The sequence below is a fragment of the Pelecanus crispus genome, chromosome 1, assembly GCF_030463565.1.
Source record: "Pelecanus crispus isolate bPelCri1 chromosome 1, bPelCri1.pri, whole genome shotgun sequence".
NCBI classification, from domain to species: domain Eukaryota; kingdom Metazoa; phylum Chordata; class Aves; order Pelecaniformes; family Pelecanidae; genus Pelecanus; species Pelecanus crispus.
Window position 1 is genome coordinate 143362001 of NC_134643.1, and position 23529 is coordinate 143385529.

The 23529-nt window shown below is 39.6% G+C and overlaps 1 protein-coding gene across 6 annotated transcripts; it reads right to left on the reverse strand.

The window, feature by feature from the left end:
- Positions 1 to 920: 920 nt before the first annotated feature.
- Positions 921 to 23114, reverse strand: MSL3 (MSL complex subunit 3). 6 transcript variants are annotated; one of them, XR_012831329.1, is made up of 14 exons: positions 22971 to 23114; positions 20895 to 20977; positions 20216 to 20311; positions 19543 to 19643; positions 18506 to 18597; positions 17564 to 17686; positions 16933 to 17093; positions 14282 to 14440; positions 13564 to 13826; positions 13078 to 13187; positions 12787 to 12886; positions 12209 to 12293; positions 10567 to 10688; positions 1263 to 1294 (listed from the first exon to the last, which is right to left on the reverse strand). XR_012831329.1 is itself a non-coding variant. In XM_075716888.1 (13 exons), exons 1-13 carry the CDS (start codon positions 23067 to 23069, stop codon positions 1195 to 1197), a joined length of 1572 nt encoding a protein of 523 aa, XP_075573003.1. In that variant the 5' UTR covers positions 23070 to 23114; the 3' UTR covers positions 921 to 1194. The 6 variants fall into 6 exon arrangements, 5 of the variants coding, with proteins under 5 accessions (XP_075573003.1, XP_075573027.1, XP_009482279.2 ...); XM_075716888.1 differs by lacking the exon at positions 10567 to 10688 and having other exon boundaries at positions 921 to 1294; XM_075716897.1 differs by lacking the exon at positions 1263 to 1294 and having other exon boundaries at positions 10563 to 10688.
- Positions 23115 to 23529: the final 415 nt, after the last annotated feature.

The window sequence follows — 23529 nt, forward strand, 5'->3', positions numbered from 1 at the left end:
CAGTAGTCTATGAGCCTTGAGTCCTATTTTCTCCCAGTGCTTTCACAATCTGTTTCTGTCTTGACATAGCAGAGGATTCTGAAGGCCAGAGTTCTGAGTCATGGATGAGGTTTTAGTGGCCATCAAGACAAGAATTGTATTTCAATGAATTTCTACTGAATGCATTGTCAGATTTCTAGGAACTCAGTTCTCACTGAATTCCTATTTCCAGAGCTAAAGAGTTTAAAACTGTCTAAAGAGACATCCTTCGAGTCTGTAGAAGAAAACCCAATGATACAGAAAGGGCTTCTCTCCCCATGTTGTCAATGCTCCCACCTCTTGTTATATGCACACTTAGCAATCTCAAAAATACTAGTCGAGCACAAACAAGACGTTTTAGTCAAAATCACACATTTACACAGCAGCCACTGTGAACTTTATTAAGAACAGAAGTGTTTGCCAGTTAAACTGCCACCACTTTATTGACTTTGCTTACTTGTAGAGAATCAGTTCTTTCATAATGGCTCTGGAAATCATTTATTGCCAAGAAAATGTTGAATCACTGGCAACGTATGCTCTCCTTGGAACTCTGGCAGTCTTAGCATGAAAAGGGCTATATACACCTTCGCAAAATGCAAAGCAACACATCTTTCATTCAAGCAACAAAGTCATTCTTGAGGCAGATGTCATGCTAGCCAAACAGCAGAAACACCTTTACATTAAGCAATCTTTTCTATCACAACAGTTCCACAAAATGAAGTGCAATTTGTGAGGAAAAAAATCCTTAAGATAGCAGTTATGCATTCTCTTCATGTAACTGTGTAGTCAAGTCTTATTACTCCGTCTGGAGAGGTTGAGCTAAAATGAAACACAGCATGATGATCTATCTTCATGAAAATATCCTGTTGCTAATGCATCTGCTTTTGCCTCCTCTCCTTTTTAGCAGTCCTATGCATTAGAATTCAGAGGAAGTCTTCTTCATTCATCTGGAGTCAGAGTTATATTCAGTCCTCTAAGCAACTCAGAACGCAGTCTATACACATCTCTGAAAAGAAGTTCTCCACTCAAGTAATCCAACCATCACAGAAGACATTGCCCTATTTCTTCAACTCCAGAAGTTGTTTTATTTCCTTTTTCATCTTCATCTTGTAGCCACGTGGCAAAATAGCATTGTCATAGGCTACATATAGTAGGATTTAATCTTTATTAACAGCTTCAGTAGATTGCCCGAGGATTTTTAGTACTGTTGTAGGCTTCACATGCAGCTACATAAGCAGATTCTGGGAAGAAATCATCATGGTATTCTGCTAAAAACCTGAGAAGAAAGCACACCAAAGAAAGTACAGAACATGAAACATTTAAGAGAAAGGCTATTTTCAATTTAATTAAGCTCAGCAAAACCACAGCCTGGGAATTAAGAATTACTACACTTTGAAATTTGGCATACAAAAAGCTTGCCCTATTTTTACAAGTTTTACATAGTGAGAAACAGCCTTCCCTATCATTCTCAAATCCAAATAGCATTAAAAAAAATTTGCTCAGGCTCAATTAAAAAAAAAATCCAAAAGTTGAAGCTACACTCAGAAAAGAATGCAAAGAACTATCACAGAAGAAAAAAAAAACAAAGTGAAGAGATCTTTCTGCAGCTCCTGTCAGTCACCTGCTCAGCATACTATTTTCATTTCTGTCAAAACCAGGATTTTCAGTTATCCCTATGTAGTATCTTATACAAATGGCCAGTAACCATTAAGTCAAACCATATCTTTTAAGGTAAATAAAGCTATGATTTCTTCTTTCATGTACCTGTGCAGTTAGGGTCTCCTCCCCTCATGAGTATCTGATTTAAATATGGCTCTCAAAGACAAATGAGCATCCTTTGCAAATCCAGTTCCCTAATTTCAGATTTCTGCAGGCTGGTCTTCTAATAGTATTCAAACAGCCAAGCACCCAATTATTTGATCATGTCTTCCTGCTCTGCTAACATACAACTCTTTCTTTGGTTTAAGACTGAAAATGAAAATAAACAGTGCTGCTACTAACACCAGTGACAAACAGCTAAAATTACTATAAGCTCTCCACTCCTTCCTTTGTATACAAAGATACTGGCTATACAAATGGGGGCAAAATGGTTCTTAAACCCTGAAGTACACGAACAAGCTGTACTTGAGAAAAAACCACAGGCCTTCAAAAATACCTGGATATAAAAGATCAGCACCGATAAACATGGCAAAATGTTAGCTACAGGTTCGCTGTTTGAGTTAGAGTAGGAAGCAACGGAAACAACATCATTTGCAGAATCTGGTTTCTCTCAAGAACCACTGGCTAGGGAGATGACTTCAGTATTGGAAGCTAAAAACATCAGTTTTGCATAACCAATACTCTGGACATAGAAAATCCAAATTGAAAAAAGTACAGGTGAATGCAATTAAAACCACAGTGTTTCTCCAACCTCACAGCTACACTGCCTAAACTAGGCATGTCCTTTGATCTTAAGAAAGCCAAAGCATCAAAGAATACTGACAAGATACTCTATATAAGGCAATCTACATTTAATCAGGAATATATTAATTGCTGAGAGCTCATACAGAAAGGCTACAGCACAAAAATGCAGATAAAAGGTTGATTTTTCAGACACACACAATCCTCGTACTTAAACATGGGCATCAAACAAGTGCCAAACTGGAGGAATAACTGGTTACATCCTACTAATTCTAGGAAAAGCAGTGAGAAATATAAGCTTTTTTAGAAGAAATCAACACTTCAGTGTGTCACCATTTATCTAGAAGGCACTTTGTCAACTTCCTCCATCCTTGCTTATTTCATAGGAATTCTGTAATTAACAGTATAGAGGGACCTAGGGTTGTTTCTGATGTAAATGTTTCAAGTTTAAGACATGCAAGTGGACTGGCTGGACAACCAATACACTTCCAGAAGATCAAAGGGCAGCTTGGTTTTGTTTTTAAACATTACCTAAGGAACTGAGCAGAAAAGGCTCCGCTACACGACACGTAACAGTGCCTAATCAAGCACATAATTTCTGGCAGTATTCAGCTAGGCAGGTACTGCCAGAAGGGAGAAAGTTCTCTCTTGTATTTAAAGCAAGGATCCAACTGTCTCTGCCACAGACTGACACCACATAAGCTATCATAATAAATGCGTAAAGGCTAAGTAAACTTAAAGTTCCACACAGTCTTCATTCACGCAATCTTAAGTGCATTAAATACTTTAGCACACATTTACTTATAAGTATTCATACTGTGCTAGTTTCTTCCTGGGTCCAGCAGCAGCTTCCAATTTTACGAAATAGCATAAAGCAAAAAGGATTACATAATTAGGGTTGAGAGATAGTTTAAAAAAGAAGTGCATTAAAACTATTTTTGCTAAATCAAAAAAATCATTTTTAATATTACAGCATGTTACAGTTGCATTATACAGATTTCTTACAGAAATAAATGCATTTAAATAAATGAAATAAAAGCAAGCAGTGACATATATTCCTCTGAAAGAACAAAAGACAGTCACAACCAATGCAATGAACTACTAAGCAATGAATCCAAATTACTTAATCTTTGGCAAAAGAATGAAGCAGAACTAAAAAATGTAGGATGAGTCTGGACTAGAACCACCAATATTTGATTAACATAGTTTGAACCACACTACTTAGCGATTTACTAGCCCTTGTCATTACAACCATTCACCATCTACTTTTCTAGGCCTACCAGGCCATAAATTGCTCTAATACTTTATAAACTGCTTTTTTTTCATGAGATAGAGATACTCCTTAGAAAGTAATCCAAAGAAACACAAACAATTCACACAATCAGATCCTCCTAATCTTCACTGAAATGCGCCATTCATTTGCACTACACACACACCCCCCTAACTCCAGGAAAACCACTACAAAAGAGTACTGAAATTATAGCAACTTAGGAGCAAATAAAGCATCTGAGTCATCAACTGCTATGACCTCTGACTGCAGTTAGCTACAAATCACTTTCTGGGATATGTGGGGTTGGTATGAAGTAAGTGTGATAAGGCCTAAAACTTAACTGAGTCTAACTTTCAACACACTTAGATTACACAAGATTAAGATGAGCCACAAATGGAATTTTAATTAATAATTCTTCATTAACATACGTTAATAACCTCAAGAGATAAATAACCTACAGGGGCCGATCAAATTCTTAATGTCATTGGATAATGTTCCATAAAACACAGTACCAAGAGCTAGATCATACGAGAGAGTATGTTTTAAAAGAACATCAACAAAACAAAGGAACCTTCAGAGGACATTTGGTAGCTGATAGTTCCAGCAATTTTAAGGACAAGTAATGGGAAACGGGTTCTTTTTCTCTTACAAATTTCCTGACTTTTGCTTCAGATCAGTCATAAATGCCAGTTTGGTGCAAGCTACAATGACAGCTGATAAAGATGAGAAATTTTAGCTGAGATGCTTGCAGCACAGCTACAACTCAAAAAAAAAAAAAAAAAAAAAAGCAGGCAGAATGCACGCAGTCAGCTGGACATCTCTCTCTGTTCTTAACATAACAGTTGTGAAAAGCAAAATACCCCAGAGAACTAGCAAATACAAGTTACCTTCTGTGGAGAAGCGGCAGGAAACAGGCAGAAGAGCACAAGGCCAGCTTCTGTCCTAGTCCCTTGTGTATCTGTATACAAAGAGCAGTGACCCTTCTGAAGCTGCTTTCTATTCAAACTACACTGCAGTGCAGAAAGCTGGCACAGAAATACTAGGAGTCTCATAAGACTCTTAGCTACTGGATATTTTCACTAATGCTTTGCTCTTAGAAAAGCTGAAATAGCACAAAGATCAATTACACTGGCACCTGCAAGTCATGAGCCAAGATTTAAAACAGAGCTATACTTAGCGACCAGAGCCAATGTTCAGTTATAGATCAGAAAGCAAATTGCTATTTAGTATTCAGAAATTGTTTCATTACTTTTAACTTACAAATCTGATAAATTCAGTCACCTGTTGCATTATTGTGTTTTTCATTTTTATACCTCTTACAGAGTTCATATGCATACACCTACACAGTGGAACTGCTTACAAGTAACCCAGTTTTGAGATGCACAGTCCACACAAACATCCTGATGTTAACACTGCACACATTTTTCACCATTAGCACCCACAAAAAGAATACTTATGCTTTACACTCATGCTCAGAACACAGAAGTAACATGGCACAATGCAGCTATTCCCTCTCTACCACAGGTTCCTAGAATAGCAACACTTCAAAAAGGACGAGAGCGGACAGAGACATGGGAAACAGACAAGTGGGCAACCTAGCTTGAAGAATTCTTACGTTCTGATCTTGAAGCGCAGCAGTCTCTAAGCAAGCTTACCTCAGGTGACTCCAAGCAATAGCCTCACAAATATACTACCATCTGGCTGAGAGTTACACAGGCAGATCATAGAATCATAGAATCATCTAGGTTGGAAAAGACCTTTAAGATCATCCAGTCCAACCATTAACCTACACTACCAAGCCCACTCTAGACTAATCAAGGGTAGACCAGACTAAACCATATCCCGAAGTGCCACATCTACCCGTTTTTTAAACGCCTCCAGGGATGGTGACTCCACCACCTCTCTGGGCAGCCTGTTCCAATGCCTGACCACCCTTTCCGTAAAGAAATTTTTCCTAATTTCCAGTCTAAACCTCCCCTGGCGCAGCTTAAGCCCATTTCCATCTACCAAAAGGAGGCATAGAACTATCGTTATCCACATTAAAAGGCCACTTGACATACATATGTCAGGAACACTTCTCAGAGTCACTGAATTAATATGAGTTTTAAGAGTGTCATCTGGTAGCGAAAACGTCCTTGTCTTGGCAGCATCAACCTATTACCTGAACAGTCTCTGCATAAAGAAAAACATTCTTCTAAACATCAGCTACCATCACATGAATAAACTCAGGGACAGCCTGAAAAGTGTGAAAGTTATGAAGAAAGGAAAACCTTAGTAATTTTAAGAAGCCATAAAGGTATAAGAATACAGAGTTAAAAGGAAAAGTTTCCAGGAAGGTGATATCTTACTTTCTCTACAGAGTTCTAGAATGTAAGCAGATGCTTTGATGAGATCAGCGGCCTGGGCTAGATGCTGTTTGAAAGGCAACTGTAATGATCTATCTAAAGGAATTTGCTTGAAGAGCATGATGGGTCCTAACTCTGAGTCACCTCATCAAAAGAAATGTCATCTGCAGATTAAGAAGCTATCTCCTCTCCCAGACTACTACTCAAATGCAGGATTTGAAAGCTAAAAGGCTTTAGTTTCACACAAAAGTGCGTGCCACCACCTGCCACCCACCCCCTCCAATTGACGGGCATGTCTTCATCTGGAAGGCTGTTCAGGGCAAAAGCTTGCCAACACAAAGTTCATCATAACCCCAGCGCAGTCAACAGAACAAGGGAAGTGAAAGTTTCAGATGTTTATTCTGATACCCAGTGTCTCAAGAACCATTCCAGAGGATCAAACAGGCTTGTTTTGTTGACTGGACTCTTGTCACTCAGCCACATACAGAAACCAAGATCATCTTCCTTGGCCTTTAAAGGGCTAGTACAGAGAACTCTGAAGGTGCCAAGGTGCCAACGTAACATTGCTGGGAATCAGGCTGAATGAGTGAAAATTAAAAGTGGTAACTTCTAGTAGACCTTTTGGGAAAACAGTCCTACAAGAGGTCAATACAGGAGTCCTTGGTTGGTCTTGAGGATGAAGACCCACTTGTGGCAAGGCCAGCACAGATCCCAGAATCAATTGTTTCTAAAAAAAGCTACCATAACACATTTAAAATATTTTGGGCAACTTCTCACTTTAGATGCATGATCCAAGCCTCTGCAATTATGATTAGGAATATGCTCACTCAAATACCCAGCCACCTGATGATTTGCTAAGCAGAAGGAAGACAAGCAATCCACATGGTGCAGTTTCAGGAAGTATTTTTGACAAAGCAATCAAACCTTAGTCAAGAACAATAAGCACACATGAGCAGATTCTGCAAACCAACCAGACAATAAAAGCCTACTGAAAATAAGAACCTGTACAATACCAGGTACTCATTGACTAAGAAGCATTCAACATAAAGGTGCCAAAAGTTTGAGAGGACCCAAAATGCCAGTTACCTTTCTACCCAATTCAATGCATACAGCGAAGCCTAAATAGAGTGGTAGTAATGCCCTAAAATAAGGCATACACATTCACTGTGCAAGTACAATTCCTTCATTTCAAAGTGTTTCAAAACTTTAAAAAAAAGTTCCTTTACCTGTCTGTACCTCTAAACCCACACCTGTCCATTTACATTCAGAACCTTGATTTTCTCACATTTAAGCTCCGATTCCATAAAGTTTTCTAGTGTGTTGTAATTGCTATGCTGCACAAGTACTTCTTGTCAAGTAACAGGTTAATCCCAAAATTGAGAGGCAAATAGAAAAGCCCGAATCAATATAAGAAACAGGAGCAGAACTGCATTCTTTGTGATCTTTCAAAAAGTGATTTTTAATCGTTTGCCATCTTGCAACTTTATTAAGTCACAATGAGCAGGCACTCCATCACAAGCAACTTCAGCTAAATAAAGATGTTTTCTATTCCATTCACCACGCGCAATGCTTCATTTTTTCATTCTCAGAAAGCCACTAATAACCTCTCATTAACTGCACATTAGCACAGACTAGTGGTCATAATTCACACTGCAATTATATATAATGAAACTACTCAACAGTACTAAAATACTTTTCTACCCATGGAGCAGAGTGGCACAATAGATATAAGCAGGCTGTAAAACATCAGGAAAAAAATGAGATCTAAAATGAAAGAGACAACTGACAGGATATACTGAGTTTGAAATATCAATGGGTTTTTAACCAAACCAAAGATTTGATCATTAAGAATGCAGCTTTCCATAATCTGAAATACATATTGGCCTCATCTGGAAAAGTGCATTAGAATTTTTAGAAGCATTGTTTTAGAAATATTTCATCACTTACTCATTCTTCTGTATTTCATGAAAGTCAAATACCTGTGGCTTTCTGAAGTGCTGTACCATTTTGCTTTGCTTTTTCCCCTATAATGCAAACGACATTGACTGAAATTACCTCAGTGAAGATGGGTCTTGCTATTCTGAAAACAGACATGTTATATTCTCGGAATTTGTAAGTATCTCCTGTTGGTCAACAGTCCTGACCTCTCTGATCCCAAAACAGTTTTAAAAGTCAAGGCTGTGTTCAAATCAATGGAAACAGCAGAACAAAAATTGACACCACCTTGGCTATCATTTCTCATCACTTAAGCAGCATCCGTAGGCATGCTAGGCACCTCACAATTCAGAGAAGTCATCTTATACAGCACATAGAGTAAATACTGCCTTTTAACCAATTTTATTATTTCAGCCATATTTTTAATTAAATGCTCTATCTCAAAAACTATTAACAGGCAGGAAGATTTAATCAGGGGTCCTTTGCTAGTAAGATTACCAGTTAGTAGGCACCAGTTACTGTGTTAGCTTCCACTGCTTGCTCCTGAAGACTAAATTCAAACTGTGAGTGCAATTCAGTGAAACCGAGTTTGTCACTGAAGTCCATTTCAGACTGTTATTCTTCTGCAAGTATTATGAATTATTTCAGACCTAAATAATTTGAGCTGAAGCCTAAGGGTTTTATACTTAATTTGAGAAACTAATTTTTTTTACTTCTGCAAATTCTACAAATGAGAAATCAACTTTCATGCTCTCCATGAAGAAATTTTCATTATGATACCTGTAGAAAGCTGCACTAAGCACAAAGGGTACAGCTTCTACTTAGTATGAAACTCAAAGATGTATTTCATACATCCCTTAAAAATCTATGTTGTCTCGGAAGCTGAGATCAATCTTGTCTAGCAGCAATCTGAGGGCATGACTGGGAAACATTACCCATGTAGCATTTCAAAGCGAATTTAATGCATCTATCAAGTACTGAGTAAACTCAATAAAACAAGCTTCCAGACAAAGTGTTACATTAATTAAGTCTCAATTTCTCAGCCCACATGAGATTAATAGTACAAATGTTAAATGAAACTGTAAATTTTCGCCATAAAATCATAATTCAAAATTAAATCAGTATCTATGCCAGAACTAAATCAGTTGTGTACCACATGAAAGTTATTTTAAAATACATAAGCTACTTATGCTTGGACTACTCTACAGAAACAGTTTTATTAACATGAACAGACAGCTTCAATCCCTTATCTGCTATTAGAAAAATAAAGAAAAGGAGAGTACTTCAGCTTGTCACTCAAGAGCAATTCACTGAAGGAAATTAGGCAGTCTTAAGTAAACTGTCTGCTATTACCTAATGTGTAGACTGTAGAACAGTTCTTACTTTTCAAAAGGTAAACTAGAACAGAACTGATAGAAAATATTTTTAATAAACATCCATTAATCCTTTCAGTCCCAAAAAGGGAAAGACAGAATGTGAAAATTGAAGAACTAGCACAAGATGTCACCTCAGCCTCAAGTTCTCTCGTGATGAGAAACAGATAATGCAGAAGTATTTCTGTGACAAAAATCAAGTCTAAACAAGTTTCTAGAAAATGTAATCGTTTGACCACTTCCAATGACATATGAGACAATGAAAGAAATACGCAAGTGAAAGACGTCCTAAAGCCCCATGAATACATATTGGGGGGGGCAGGGAGGGAGGGTCTAATAATTTGCATTGGTTTCTATGTTACCTATTTAAATACACAGGTAAGGAAACTAGTTGTCCAGGTTTTGGCTGGGATAGAATTAATTTTCTTTCTAATAGTTGGCATAGTGATGTTTTGGATTTAGGATGAGAATAATGTTGACAACACACTGATGTTTTAGTTGTTGCTAAGTAGTGCTTATGCTAGTCAAGGACTTTTCAGCTTCCCATGCTCTGCCAGGTGCACAAGAAACTGGGAGGGGGCACAGCAAGAGTAGTTGATGCAAACCGGCCAAAGGGCTATTCCATACCATATGACGTCATGCTCAGTATAGAAACTGGGGGGGGCAGGGTTGGCCGGGGAGCAGCAACCACTGCTTGGGAACTGGCTGGGTATCGGTCAGTGGGTGGTGAGCAATTGCACTGTGCATCACTTGCTTTGTGTATTATTATTATCATTATTGTATTGTTATTATTATCATTACTATTTTACTTTATTTCAATTACTAAACTGTTCTTATCTCAACCCAGGAGTGTTTCTCACTCTTACTCCTTCGATTCTCTCCCCCATCCCATCAGGGTAGGGGGAGTGAGCGAGCGGCTGCGTGCTGCTTAGCTGCTGGCTGGGGCTAAGCCACGACACTAGTCTAAGAAGAATATTTATGACAAAGCTACCCAAGATCGAATGCTTCCTACAGCAGTAACTGTCACTTGGAAGCTTTTTCAGAAAGGCTCTCAATGTGACCAATTCTGACAAAACCATAGAAATCAGTATTTCAGCATAGGAAAGAAACCTTGAGAACAGCATCAGCAAAACATACATGACACTGGCTTAGAAAGCACTTGAAAAAACACACAGCCCTTCAATACTTTGTTGTACCAGACATGAGATATCCACACTATGCTTGCCTTGGGGGGCTCATTTCGGTTTAGTTGTAGTCTGGTCTTGAGGACTGAACATCCCCTAGTACTGGAGCACACTTCTGTTTAAGTATTTCCAAAAGGAATCCAGCTTGTGTACTCAGAGCACTCTGCAACACAACACAAAGCATGGTAAGCAGGAACTACTGAGATATCTGCTTCAAAAGCACAGTTCTGTATGACCTAAAAATGCTGATGTGGAGACATCTTCTGATTTCTTTTTTTTAATTTCTATTTATAGATCACTGCACATTTCAACAAGATGGTCAGATGGAAAAAATAAGACACGTATGTATACTACCACTAGAACTTCCAGTTTAATCACCTCCCTACTTGCATGGTGGGTGGGGAACATGTTTCCTCCTTCCCTCCATTCCACTCTACCACAGCTCATCCATAGAATGGGTATGAAGAAAATGCATTTAAGATGCTAAAGAGTAGAGACCTGCTCTGACCAACACAGAAGAATCTGAAAAGGCAGAGGTCTGATAAAAACTGATTTGGTCCACAGTGAGTTAAGCACCCTAAATAATATTCACTCCAAGCAAAAACAGGTTTCCAACAATAAGCACTAATGCTGTCCTGCTTAACTTCAAGATGTTTTGAATACTAAAGGATCTGACAAAATAGAGATGTAAAAAGGAATCGGTAAAAACCTTAAAAATTAAATGTTTCAAGAGAAAAATTTTGTATTGTAGAAACTTCGACATTTGAGACATCTTTTATTTTCAACAAACAACTAAAGTAAAAGCATTTTATAACTTTCCCTGATCGCTAACAGGACTTTGGACATGTGGCATGCTAGTGCCACGTTGTGTTACTTTTCAGTGGCTACTTAAAGAGTCTTTGACCAAAATTAAGTTAGGAGTTCCACATTTGTTCACGATGTTTACCATTTACAACACTTGCCCCTGTAAGCTTTCCTTGGCAAATTTATTTTCCACTGTATTGATGCTGCACAATACAGTGCCACACTAGATACCTAACTACCACCACAATGTCATGCAGAGATATTAACTAGAGTACCTGACAAACAAAGCTGATCGGTCATGATGCAGGTATGACCATCCTGACTCCAGCCATGGAGCTAACAAGGTCAGAAAGAGTTTGGGTACCCCTACAGGCCACTGCACTGCGTAACAGAGAAACTTTTCTGTTTAAATCTCAGCTAGGACAGACTTTTCTTTAAAAACTACCATAATTAAAAACATGTTTTAAACCACAAGGTTCTCTCCCTGCTAGTATCAATGCAACATCAAAACTCTCAGATTATGCTCTCAAAAATAACAATGCAGAGTTTATATTTCTTTATAAAACGTACTTCTTAACCAAAGTCAAACTTGTCATTCTATACATACTAGCAAATCAACTTTTATACTTCAGTTCTCTATTGCTGTGTTTATGAAAACTTTAAGTAATGAGTTCAGGTTCCCTTCAATCTGAATTACAGAATCAAAAATCTTGTATTAATCTTTATTCAAATTGTTATTATTAAAATCTTACATTAATTTTATCATACTCTTGTAGTTATGGAAGATGAGCATCTTATTTTAAAAACTCTTTGTCATTCCAGGACACTCAGATCTATGTAACAATGCAAACACTGCTGTGGTACATTATGTCACATTACCTCAGAAACATTTCAAAGTGTTTTACTAAAGCCTTTAGGTTTTTGTCAGGAAAGCACATCTTCCCCAGTATTTCTGGTAGCTTTACTGTTAAAAAAAAAAAAGATAAATAAATTTTAAAAAAAAGAGAGAAAGAATGTTTACACCTGTTCTTGCAAAAGCAATTTCTAACTACTTTTATCTACTATACAGAAAAGAATAATATAAAAATTTCTTCTCCCTTCAGCCTCCACTTTTCTTTGCAAGTTACACAGTGATCTTTCACAGCCTTACTAAAAAGAAACATGCTGAGAAAGTGAATGCTGCTTGGTTTAATTATGTTTTATAGTGTATTGGAAGTAATGCTTGTTTGCTCATGTTAAATGAAGGCTTGCAGACCTAGTGAAAGATAAGCAAATTTATGAACAGCCTAAGAGTTTTAAACAGGTTAAAATGTACTTGTCTCCAAGAATAAAACTAAATGCAATAAAGCAAACAGAAAATCACACAGATACGGTCACTGAAAAAAAAAAAAAAAAAAAAAAAGAAAAAAAGAAACCAAAGCAATTTTCATTGAGCACAGAGTTTTGCATCAGTTTACCAAACATCCGTAGCAAATGTTGAGATCCATAGATATATGAGGGAGGTGGTGGTTGATCACTTGGTGGATAATTCTCTGGCATCAATTTCCAGGACAGAACCTAAACATAACACATGAAAATGTTGGTTATGAAGTCTTTATAGCATCATAAATAATGTAGTCTGTACAGAACTTCAAAAATTAAAGATGAATTAAGTAATAGAAACAAAACCTTTTCTCACACAGCCCTACTGTGAGGTCCACAAAACCTTTAATCATTGAATCTAGGACAGTAACATAAAAATCTGTTACCTCATTCAATTCATTGTTTCTTCTACCTTCAAAGCCAGTAAAAACCGCACTCCCCTCCTTGCTAGGAGTCAAAGTTATAGGTGAAGATGATCCACTATGGACAGGGGTTTCTTCAAAAGAGAAGGAAAAACAAAACAAAAGAAATCAGAAATAGATATTATTACCCATTTTATGGAACTATAAGCAATTAAACATAACTAAGGCCTGCTGCTAAAATGTTTAAAGTCTTAAACACTGGCACTCAGTAAATGCTATCCTAAAGTGGTCTCACAGAAAAGCAGCTCCTTGAATTCTCTTGAGAAGTACTGAGAATATTGCTTTGTATTTCTCCCTGTCGTATTAAGGCCTCGGAGATGAATAATTGATACAAAAAGCAATGATTCCCCACTTCAATCATTCAGTGCACAGTCCACACAGCATTGAAAAAGAAAAAGAACAGGACTTAAAATTCTTGTTGAGAGCAACAATTTAAAGAGCAAAACCTACTTTTTTCCAAATGCAAGAAGAGCTTTGGCATAGAAGCTGGGGTCTCAAGATGCCGTCGTTTAGGTTGTGGGGAAGCACTGCTTTCCGACAACCTGTCGCAGTTAGAGCTATGGCGTGTAGAACGTCTCAATGACTGCAGAATTTCAGGTTCAGCTTTTCGCCTTTTTGGCGTGGCTGGCTCCCCTGTTGTAGGCTGGCTGTCGGTTGACTGAGGCGTTGGTGGATTCAACAGAGGAGGACTTGGGGAAAGCTCCTCCTGATTTCTAGGAAATAAAGGCAGCTTTACAGAAGTGAAGAGATCAGGGCTCTTCCCCCAAAAGAGATTCTTCTAGTTTCACAGATCTTGTTAAATACTTATTCAAATTAGACAGTCTCTTCCCAACAACTATCAAAGCGATGAGGCCTTCTTTTAAATAAACTTGAAAATAAATATACTTCTGGAAAATAGTAAAAGCTAATGAACACAAATTTACATTTCAGTGTAAATTTTTTCCCCCCATTAAGTTGCAGTGTAACTCTACACCAGTCAGTACAAACCTCTTTTGAAGTTAACCAGACAGAAATTCAGAACCTGAATTCAGGCAAACAATTCACAGAAAAGTTCAACATTTTATCAAGACAATTTTTAAGTCAACGTCTGTGAAAAATCATCCTATTCTGAACATACTGCATTTTCCTCAGGAGATATGCAATATTAGACCCTGTATACCCAACCTACCTGTTAGTATTTGTTGAGTTTTCTTTGATGGGAAGAAAGAATTTTGATGAAGTCACCTTCTTAAATTGAGCTTGTTCATAAGGATAGAGCAAAATTAATGGAAGTGTGAAGTCAAAAGTTATTCTCAGCCCATCCACCATCTCTTTACATAGCTCAACACTAGAGGGGAAAAAAAAAAAAAAAGGATTACGAATTTTGAAGTTGCACGTCAAAATTTTTCATTGTAGTTGTAGGAAATTCCCTTTGAATACAGATCATTAGTGTCTTAACTACAATATGCTGACTTCATCACTAAGTAATGATGAGCGATGAAAAGCATACTTAGAGAGACAGTGATTGCTGTTGGTAACTGCAGCCAAGTACATTAAAAGTCTGCTTAATAAGGTCAAACAAAATCATACAACTGTTCTATTCTATTACTATCTACTGGATTAATTAAATGAACTTTACAGTAAATAAAGTTACATAGTTTTTCATGTAAATATATTTTATTTTTCCAAGTTTACTAAGCTCAAAAAAGAGGCACCTGCTAGAGAAAGTAAGTATTCAACAGATTGAATCTGTCTAAAAGGCACACGCAGCATTTGATCTATAGCCGCAAAGATGCGGTTAAGGCTGTGCTTAAGAGATATCCAGTGAACCAACAGACACATTTGCATTGGAGATCGGTTTCCAATGGCCTGCTCCTAGTAGCCTCTAAATGTAGTGTTTTGGTTATGAGCAATTTCAGGTTTAGGCTTGTGTAAAAGACTAGGTGGCAAGTAGATGTGCTGTTACAAGCAGAACCAAGAACACTGAGCCCAGCCCACCTCCAACACCTCTCACCTCTATGAAGGTCATCTCTCACATCTCAAGTGCATATATGTATACCGTAACAGTAATTTGATTCTACCACAATGACCCACGTTAGAAATTCCATACCTCGTATTACCATTCCATACCACCTGTTAAAACTACTGCCTTTTTTTTCTTTAAACACCATACATAAATTGGGTCAGGGGACCATCATGTGCAGAAATTCTATCACATCTGAGAAGGTCAATTACCTTCTGTGTTAGAGCAGTAAGGGCAACAATAAAGTTGTCAGCTGAATCTCTCCTACTTAATGGATCACTGAAATTATACACATTTTCCTTATTAAAGCACCTTCTTTACTAAGGAAGTCACTTAACCATACACCTTTAAAAATAATGTGCATACAACCTTCTGTTCGTATTTCTGACATCTCATCTAACTTCTTGTTTGGGAGATTATATTAGAAAAAAGGAAAGTATCATTAATCTGTCAACTAACGAATGACATCAATATAAACCAAGACACTCATATAGACCAAAATATTGCAAGGAATAGCATAATTATGTACCATTGAAATAAAACATGGTAACAAAAGTCAAGATTTATCTTTGATAAAATACGAGATTTCACCCCAGTGTAGACTTAGATAAAGAAGCAGTCTCATCTAATACTGAGAATCTTTAACATATGGGGGGGAGGCAGACAGGGAACCCCACACTGCAAACATGCAGTGTTAACACACTGCATTTGTAGCATGGAAGAATATACAGCTCAGCTGAGAAAACAGCAACTAAGATGTAATCATTTTTAATAAACAGGATTGGTGTTACTACACACATTGTTTCCCTACATATTGACTCTAGGTTTTAAGATATGTTGATTTAAAAAAAAAATCACGGGCACTTGGAGCTCTCGATAAGTGTTTGTACAAAATTTTCCTCCTTTATAAAATCTGAACCTGTTCAGTTTTATTTAAGCAGGTAATGCTCATATTAGATACTCTCTCAGTGCTCACAAAATTCTTCACGTAGACAATAGCAACACATTCTTCCAAAACAGGCACAATATTCACAAGAACTTACATGATAAAAGGGGATATTGATGCTTTTGCATAATGACTTTTCAGATTATAGGGACTCTCTCACTGATAAACAAATTGTCAGTGTTACTGTACTATATATTGTTTAGTCTGGAGAAGAGGAGGCTGAGGGGAGACCTTATCGCTCTCTACAACTACCTGAAAGGAGGTTGTAGTGAGGTGGGTGTTGGTCTCTTCTCCCAAGTAGCTAGTGATAGGACGAGAGGAAATGGGCTCAAGCTGCGCCAGGGGAGGTTTAGATTGGATATTACGAAAAATTTCTTCACAGAACGTGTAGTCAAGCATTGGAACAGGCTGCCCAGAGAGGTGAGGAAGTCACCATCCCTGGAAGAGTTCAAAAACCGGATAGACGTGGCACTTTGGGACATGGTTTAGTGGGCATTGTGGTGTTGGGTTGATGATTGGACTGATGATCTTAAAGGTCCTTTCCAACCTTAATGATTCCTAGTTTTTACTTTCATTATAAATGATACAGCCACCAAGCCAGGGGGCGTGGGGTTGCTACTCTACCCTTAATTGGTTTAGTGGTGGACTTGGTAATGTTAGGTTAATGGTTGGACTGGATGATCTTAAAGGTCTTTTCCAACCTAAACGATTCTACGATCCCATGATTCTATAGGTATCTGTCAAATATTTTAAGCCTCATAAATAGACATACATCCACTATAAGCTCACAGAATTGAACAGCCTTGAAACAGAACACGGAATGCAAGGTCATTCTTCTTGTGATAATAGCAGTGGACTAAAGATTACTTACTTCTTCTCTGGTGGCACATAGTGAAGATTCATATTAGCATGTGGTGTCATCTGATGGTGCCGAGATCTTTCATTGGCTGAAAAAGCAGCATTAATAGCAAAATGTTTCACATATGACTCCAGGATGGTTATTATATTTGTCTGACAAGGAAGCTTCACTAGCTGAAAAAGAAAAAACAAATTAATGTCTTACAAAAAACAATTAGAAAGCATACCAAGCTAAAACAGGAGCCTGTAATGTACTGACTAGTTTAGTAAATCTCTAGTGCATGAAGTTATTTCAGGAGTGATTAATTTGAACCCTTACACTGCATTTTTTGATCAATCCTTTACAAACATCTGGAGAAACAAAAATATGGTCAGGTTAACAAGCTTACTACATTTCCAGCTTTAAAAAACAATCTGTGCTCTAAAACACAATTGGGTACCGAAATGTTACATTTATAATGACAACTCACTGTTTTAGCTATAGAGAAGTCCGCTCCCTACACTCTCTTTATTGTTCCTTATACTGTCTAAGCTCACCTTTGCAATGAAGTTCAAAGAAACAGGAGTTGTTATATGCAAGAACTACTTTTGATGCCCTCCACCCCCGTCTCGTGCACATTCATTTCACAGCTTTTATTTCATACCCGTTTTCTTCTATTAATATAGTAACAGTCTTCCTCAAGCTTCTTTTTCAAGACTTCAGGAATTTCTATGCTTATTGCTCTTTCTTCCATGTCCCTTTTTGTGTGAGTGTCTTGTTCTTCTTTCTACAACAGACCAGTGCAAGAAACAATATATTGGTTGTGCTTATGAATATTAGTGAAAAAGAACTTCAGTAGTCAGGATACAAGAAAACAACCAAGTTTTGTCACACAAAAATAAAATGTATAAAGTATAGTAAATATTTAAGTGGATAGTAACCTTACTGTAAGCAATTTAACAATACTGCTTTGAAGTCATCTGTAAATTCATTTTTTAAAACTTATTTTTTAATTTAGCATTTGCTGAAGTATTTAACACAAAAAAATGAACAGAAATGTCTTATGTTTTGCTGCTTCTGATCACCCACACTGTAGTAGTTAGATTCCACAGACCTTCAGAACAGCTGTTTACGCTGTACTTTTTCTTTTCAGTAATGTAGAGAAAATAATGTTTTTTCCTGAAGTCAGTCTTCTACATTTTAATTTAAGACCAGAGTTGACATGCCTGTTTCACAGTAAAATACAAAAGCCAGAAAGATCCTGCTGCTATTAGGATTTGTGCAACCTGCACAGACCAGTAAAAGTTTACAACACCCACAAATCTGGATAATTTATTTTGCTTTGTTTTCTCCACATAAGCCTTATGTGTAGAAAGAGAAGAAACAAATGTGTATTTTTAGATTAATATCAAAGAATTCTAAAAGAATATTACATCTTCTATAGTTTTCAAAAACTCAACCACAGTCAGCACCAGCAGTAAGAAAAGTATGCTTTTAATTCCAGCTGAATAAGCAGCTATGGCCTGTATTTCATCTGCTTCAATTCTTCCAGAGTTTCAAATACACGTGTTTAAATCCTATTAAGTTAAGGAGCTCACGAATATACCATTTCTGTCCTCTCTTCTATGTCACTTTCTTCACTTTTTATTTCTTCATCTGTTCCTTCATCACTGTCATCAGAAGAAGAACTACTTATAGCTGTGTAAAAGAGATTTCACATATTTATCTCACATTATTACACTGCAGAGGATAACCAATTTCAGACCTCAATGCAAAAAATCAACCAAACAAAAAAAACCCCAAGAAAACCCACACCACCACACACAACAAAAAAACCCACAATTAGCTTGTTATATTTAATGATGATTAATAATTCTAAGTGAATTAAACACACAAGTATTATATACAGCACACTATAAACTTTTTCAACATGAGAGACAAGAAGTTTACAGGAAGTATTCTCGCTTCCTCTCTAATTGAAAAACATTTTTAAAAGCTCCCTACATTTCTGAACACTCACAGATCTTTTCAAGTTTTATTGGACTTCAGTTCTGAACAGGGGATTAAGGTATTAATCATTCAATCAGAAGATCTGGATCTGTGCAGCGACAGTTGCCAGAACATCAGTTAAGTGCCAGCCAGTGTTCCTGCTGGTTTTCAAGCTACAAAGAAAAATGCTATGAAATGAAAGAGCTGGCTTGAGAGTGAAATCAGCCAGTCAGCTGACAAGAACAGACCTTTGTGCCAGGTAGACTCAGAGAAAAGATTGCCCCCTAAAATATGTAGAAATGCTAGCAGAGAAAGTGTCTTGTTTCCTAACACCAAACAAAGAAAACTGAGGGCTTCTTGCACCTAGTAATACAACACTAAACAAAGCGGCATTAAGCTCTGAAATCACTGATTAGAATAGTTGAGTGGAAGTGACACAAGGAAAAGCCTCTGGAACACAAGAAGAAAGGAGATAATTTAAAAGATGTTCAGCATGAAACATAGTGCTCACTCTTCATGACTGCCTCCATATATTTCAAACAGGGCTGTGATACTCTCATGTCATCCTAATAGCAAGTTACAAGATGCACTGTATCCCTAGCTCAAAAAGTTAAAGGCATCATGCCAGTTATCAAAGAATGAAAACAAGCTCACAGTTTTCGCTACTCTCATCATCTTCTTCAGCAGGAAGGCTTTTTAATACAGAGTCAACACCAGGCAACCTGCAACGTCTCTTCTTTCTTCCCTTTCTTCTCCTACAAAACATAAAATGGTTCACTGAAAGTTGGCTAATATTATTTAATTTCTTTATCCTAGCTAGTTACATTACATGCAAATGCACAGGAAACGTGTTTGAGTTATTTTCATTAACTAATGTTGAAATAATTTGGACAATGTTTATTTGAGAGTGGATACCTTAATGTCCACACATTGCCTCATATTTGTGTTCTCCAGCAGATCCTCAAGCCATGGCCGACCAGTATTAGATTATTGCCTTTGGCTGAAAAATACCTCAGGTTTTCCAAAGTTATTTTTCAAGTACATTTCTTTGGGAAGATGTAGATCCAACACAGAGGCATTTCACAGCAATAGTTAAGAGTAACACAGTTATTAAGCGTTAGTCATTTAGAATGTTGTTTAATAACAGTATGTAGGTATCTACCTTCGTATGAGTAGAGTAGCTCTCTAGAATGCACTGACTGTACTGAGTAGATATCTACCGTCTACATGAGCTTAGAGGCCAAGCTCACTTGTAGACACCTGGAGGTATCTGTTTGAATCTGAAAATGAATCTCTCATTCATTTTGAGACCAAAAGGATTTCTTACATGCGAGCCACAGCCTTCCGTGCCAATTTACGCTGTAATCTGCGGTTTTCGTCTGTATCACGAAGCACATGATCTTCAGCTGCCCATCTATCCCAGCTAAGGATAGGTCAAAAGAAAATTATTAACGGCTATGAATATATGTCACTCATGATTACTAATGAATTCATATACATTATATCTAAAAAGCACTCTTCTAATATCATTCAGAAGCAACATCTGTATCACAAGGTTTGCATCCTTTTGTATTCACGTGGCTTCAACTCTTGTGTTGCTATCTAAAATCTCTCAAACATTGACTTAACATGCAGTAGTGTTTGTAGCAACGACACATGCTATAGATCACAGTCAGAGACTGCACTCACGTACTGGCCTTGATAACCAAACACTCCAGGTCTAGATTTAACAAAGTATAAATGCCTTTTATTAATGGAAACCTAGAGACACAAGTATATGCCAAAGACAGATATCTCAAAGTTTGAACTCATGGCTATCACACCGATCCACTGAAATTTATGGATACAGACCAATGCGTCAACACGAGCAAGTATATTAAAGGCATTCACAAACCCCAAAATACTCATGCAAACATCAAAGCCCTTTGATATTTTGTGCAATGATTTTCTTTGCAGAATAAAATATAGGAAATGGAAGAACTGAAACCACGCATACAGGTTCTTACCTTCTGTTCCAACCGTTAAAATGGATCAGATATTCTGGAATCTTTCTGCCTTTCTCATCTTTTCCAACAACAATATCAACAATCTGAAACAAGTATTGAATAGCATGTATTAAAAAGCTTAAGAGAAAGTGAGCTTTCCAGTATTTAGGGAATTTATGCACAAAGAAAAAAAAAAAAGATATGTTTAATTACAGAAATTAAATATACCTATAATTTTGCCAGTGAATATTGATATGAGCAGATGATATGGATTATACTAAATGGTCAGCAAAACTAGCTTTTTTTGTTGAACACTTTTAAAGTTGGGGACTGCTAACCGTCTTTGTCCTGTCCTCAAGCATCCCATGCTTTCAAGACAGACAAAGGGAGATGCAAAACAATGTGGTATTACACTATGGATATGCAGATATGCATCTGGGCTACTAACATTTTCTCCTGTGTGCTATCTCTTCATGCTCTCAAAGCAGAAGACAACAGAGTTCTACAGATATGAACCTCAGAAACACTGCTCTCTTGAACAACACTGAATCTTAGCCACAAACCATTAAAAGGCTTTGTGAGTATCTGAGCCTTTGTTTTCTTCCTCTTTCACACATGTAAGAGGGGCCAGTCTGAAAGGGCCTGCACCTCAACAGACATTTTCAGGTGGATCATTAAGAAGAGCATCAGGACTAGTAATAGCAAAGGAATCATTCTGCCTACACTTGAATGTACCTCCAGATGCAGCCAGTGGCTAGGCTACAGTAATGTTTTAACTCGGGAGTCCAGAATTTAAGAACTATCAATGGAGTCAAGGACAGTTATGTTAAAGTTTGGCGTATTTGAAAGTAAAGAAGGCATTATTATTTTTTGCACTCAGGTTACCTCAAGGGCTGGCAATTAAAGCTGTTGGGGCGGTCAGAACATAGGAATACACACACAAACAAAAGAGCAGCCCAAAATATTACAGGAAGGTGGAGCTCCTGATCAAAGATGTTTGAAAAACCCTGATCCATACAACTAGCAAACTTGCAGCAAAAAGTAGGAATTTGGTCAGGAATCCAGTTGCAATACCTCCCTTTTCACCCCTCTCTGTAACAAAACAAACAAACCAACCCCAGAATTCTGTTTCCAAGTTAGGGTACAGATGATTTGGGACTGAAAAATCATTTCATGTCCCACTGATACCCTAAAACAATTACATAAAGCGCTACAATTACTATCACTAATCTTAAGGCCAGGCCCAAGAGAGTCAGTCACCTCTTACTGCAACACTTATGGTCCACCACTCAGGGCTTGCTATCGCATTTCTGTACACTCTCCTGTACCGGCCGTACCATTTGAGCCCCTCTGGAAGGCCACAGGAGAGCAGGGAGGGGGAATAAATCAAGCTCTGCTGCGGAAGTGCAGGGATGAAAACACGACTTCAGAATCACTTTGCAAGTGTTCAGCCGAGAACGGAAGGCGGGAACCGAGTCCGACACTTCCAGAGCCCCTCAGCGGCTCCGCTCTCTACCAGACGCGAAAGCAAGGCCCCGGCGGCCTAGGCCCCATCGCCTCTTTGCCACCCAGGCAGCGGGACGCCTCCGCCCGCGGCGGGGGAGCCCCACAGGCTCGGGCACCCGAGCTACGCCCACCCCCCCGGGGTGAGGGGCCGGTGTCTGCGGGGGAAGAGAGCCAAGCCCCGCCGGGGGGCCGGGACGCGACGCCCGGGGGGGCGCCGACGGCGGCGCAAGGACGGGGGGAGCCGAGGCCCGGCGGGGACGGGCACCGCCTCGCTTTGTCTCCCAGCCCCGTGACGGCGGGCGGCTGCCGCCCCACGGCCTCTTCTCCCGCTCGGCGGGCCGGCGCCCGTTTCCCCTCAGCCAGCGCCGCTGGCCGAGCCGCCTCCCCGCTCCGCTTCCCCCCTCCGCCTCCCGCCCGCACCCGGAAGGGGTGCGACCGGGGGCGCGCGCGCGCGACGCCCAGCGGGGAGCGTTAACGGCAGCAACGGCGGCAACGGCAGCGGGCCGGGCTCCGCGCCGGCCCCGCCCCCCCGCGCTCCTCCTGCCCGGCCCGGCCCGGCGCTGGCGCTGCCCCTGCCCCGCGGCGGGTCACCTTGGCATCATAGAGCACTTTGGCCTTGGTGGGGTCGGGCTCGAAGCAGAGAACTCTCTCCCCCCGGTGGAACTTAAATTTCATTCCCCGCGAGGTCATTTGTTCATCATGGCGCAAAGGAGAGGGGCCCCGCCCCCTCCCGCGGGGGAGGTGCCGCGGCCGGCCCCGCCCCGCCCCGCCCCGCCCGGCCCCGGCGCCTCAGGCGGAGGAGGGCGGGCGGGAGTGGGGGACTTGGGGCGCCGCGCCCGACTTCTCCTACCCTCCGCGGGAGAGCGGCGGCCGCTGCGGGGCCGGGCTGCCCGCTCCTCCCCTCCTGTGCCCGCCCCGCCGCCGGTCACGGGGGTGCGTGGCACGGGTGGCTGGGAAGCGGCGGCGGGAGGGGGCGGTGGCGAGGGGATGCGTCCCTCCGGGCGGCAGGGCAGCCGCCGGGCCGGGGCTGTAGGGGAGCCTGGGCCGGGTGAGGCGACAGCTCTCGGCCCTGGCAAGTCCCCCGGCTCTGCTTGCCCGTGCTGGCGGTGCCCCACCGCCCCCTCAGCATGGGCCTGCGGCCGCCTGCCGA

Coding starts and splice junctions, on each gene's coding strand:
- MSL3 (XM_075716888.1), bottom strand. CDS start 23,069: ATGACCTCGCGGGGAATGAAATTTAAGTTCCACCGGGGGGAGAGAGTT. Junction 14,441..16,932: donor TATGTGCCACCAGAGAAGAA/GTAAGTAATCTT, acceptor TTTCCCCTCTAG/TGTTGAGCTATGTAAAGAGA. Junction 12,294..12,786: donor ACATTTGCTACGGATGTTTG/GTAAACTGATGC, acceptor TTTTTTTAACAG/TAAAGCTACCAGAAATACTG.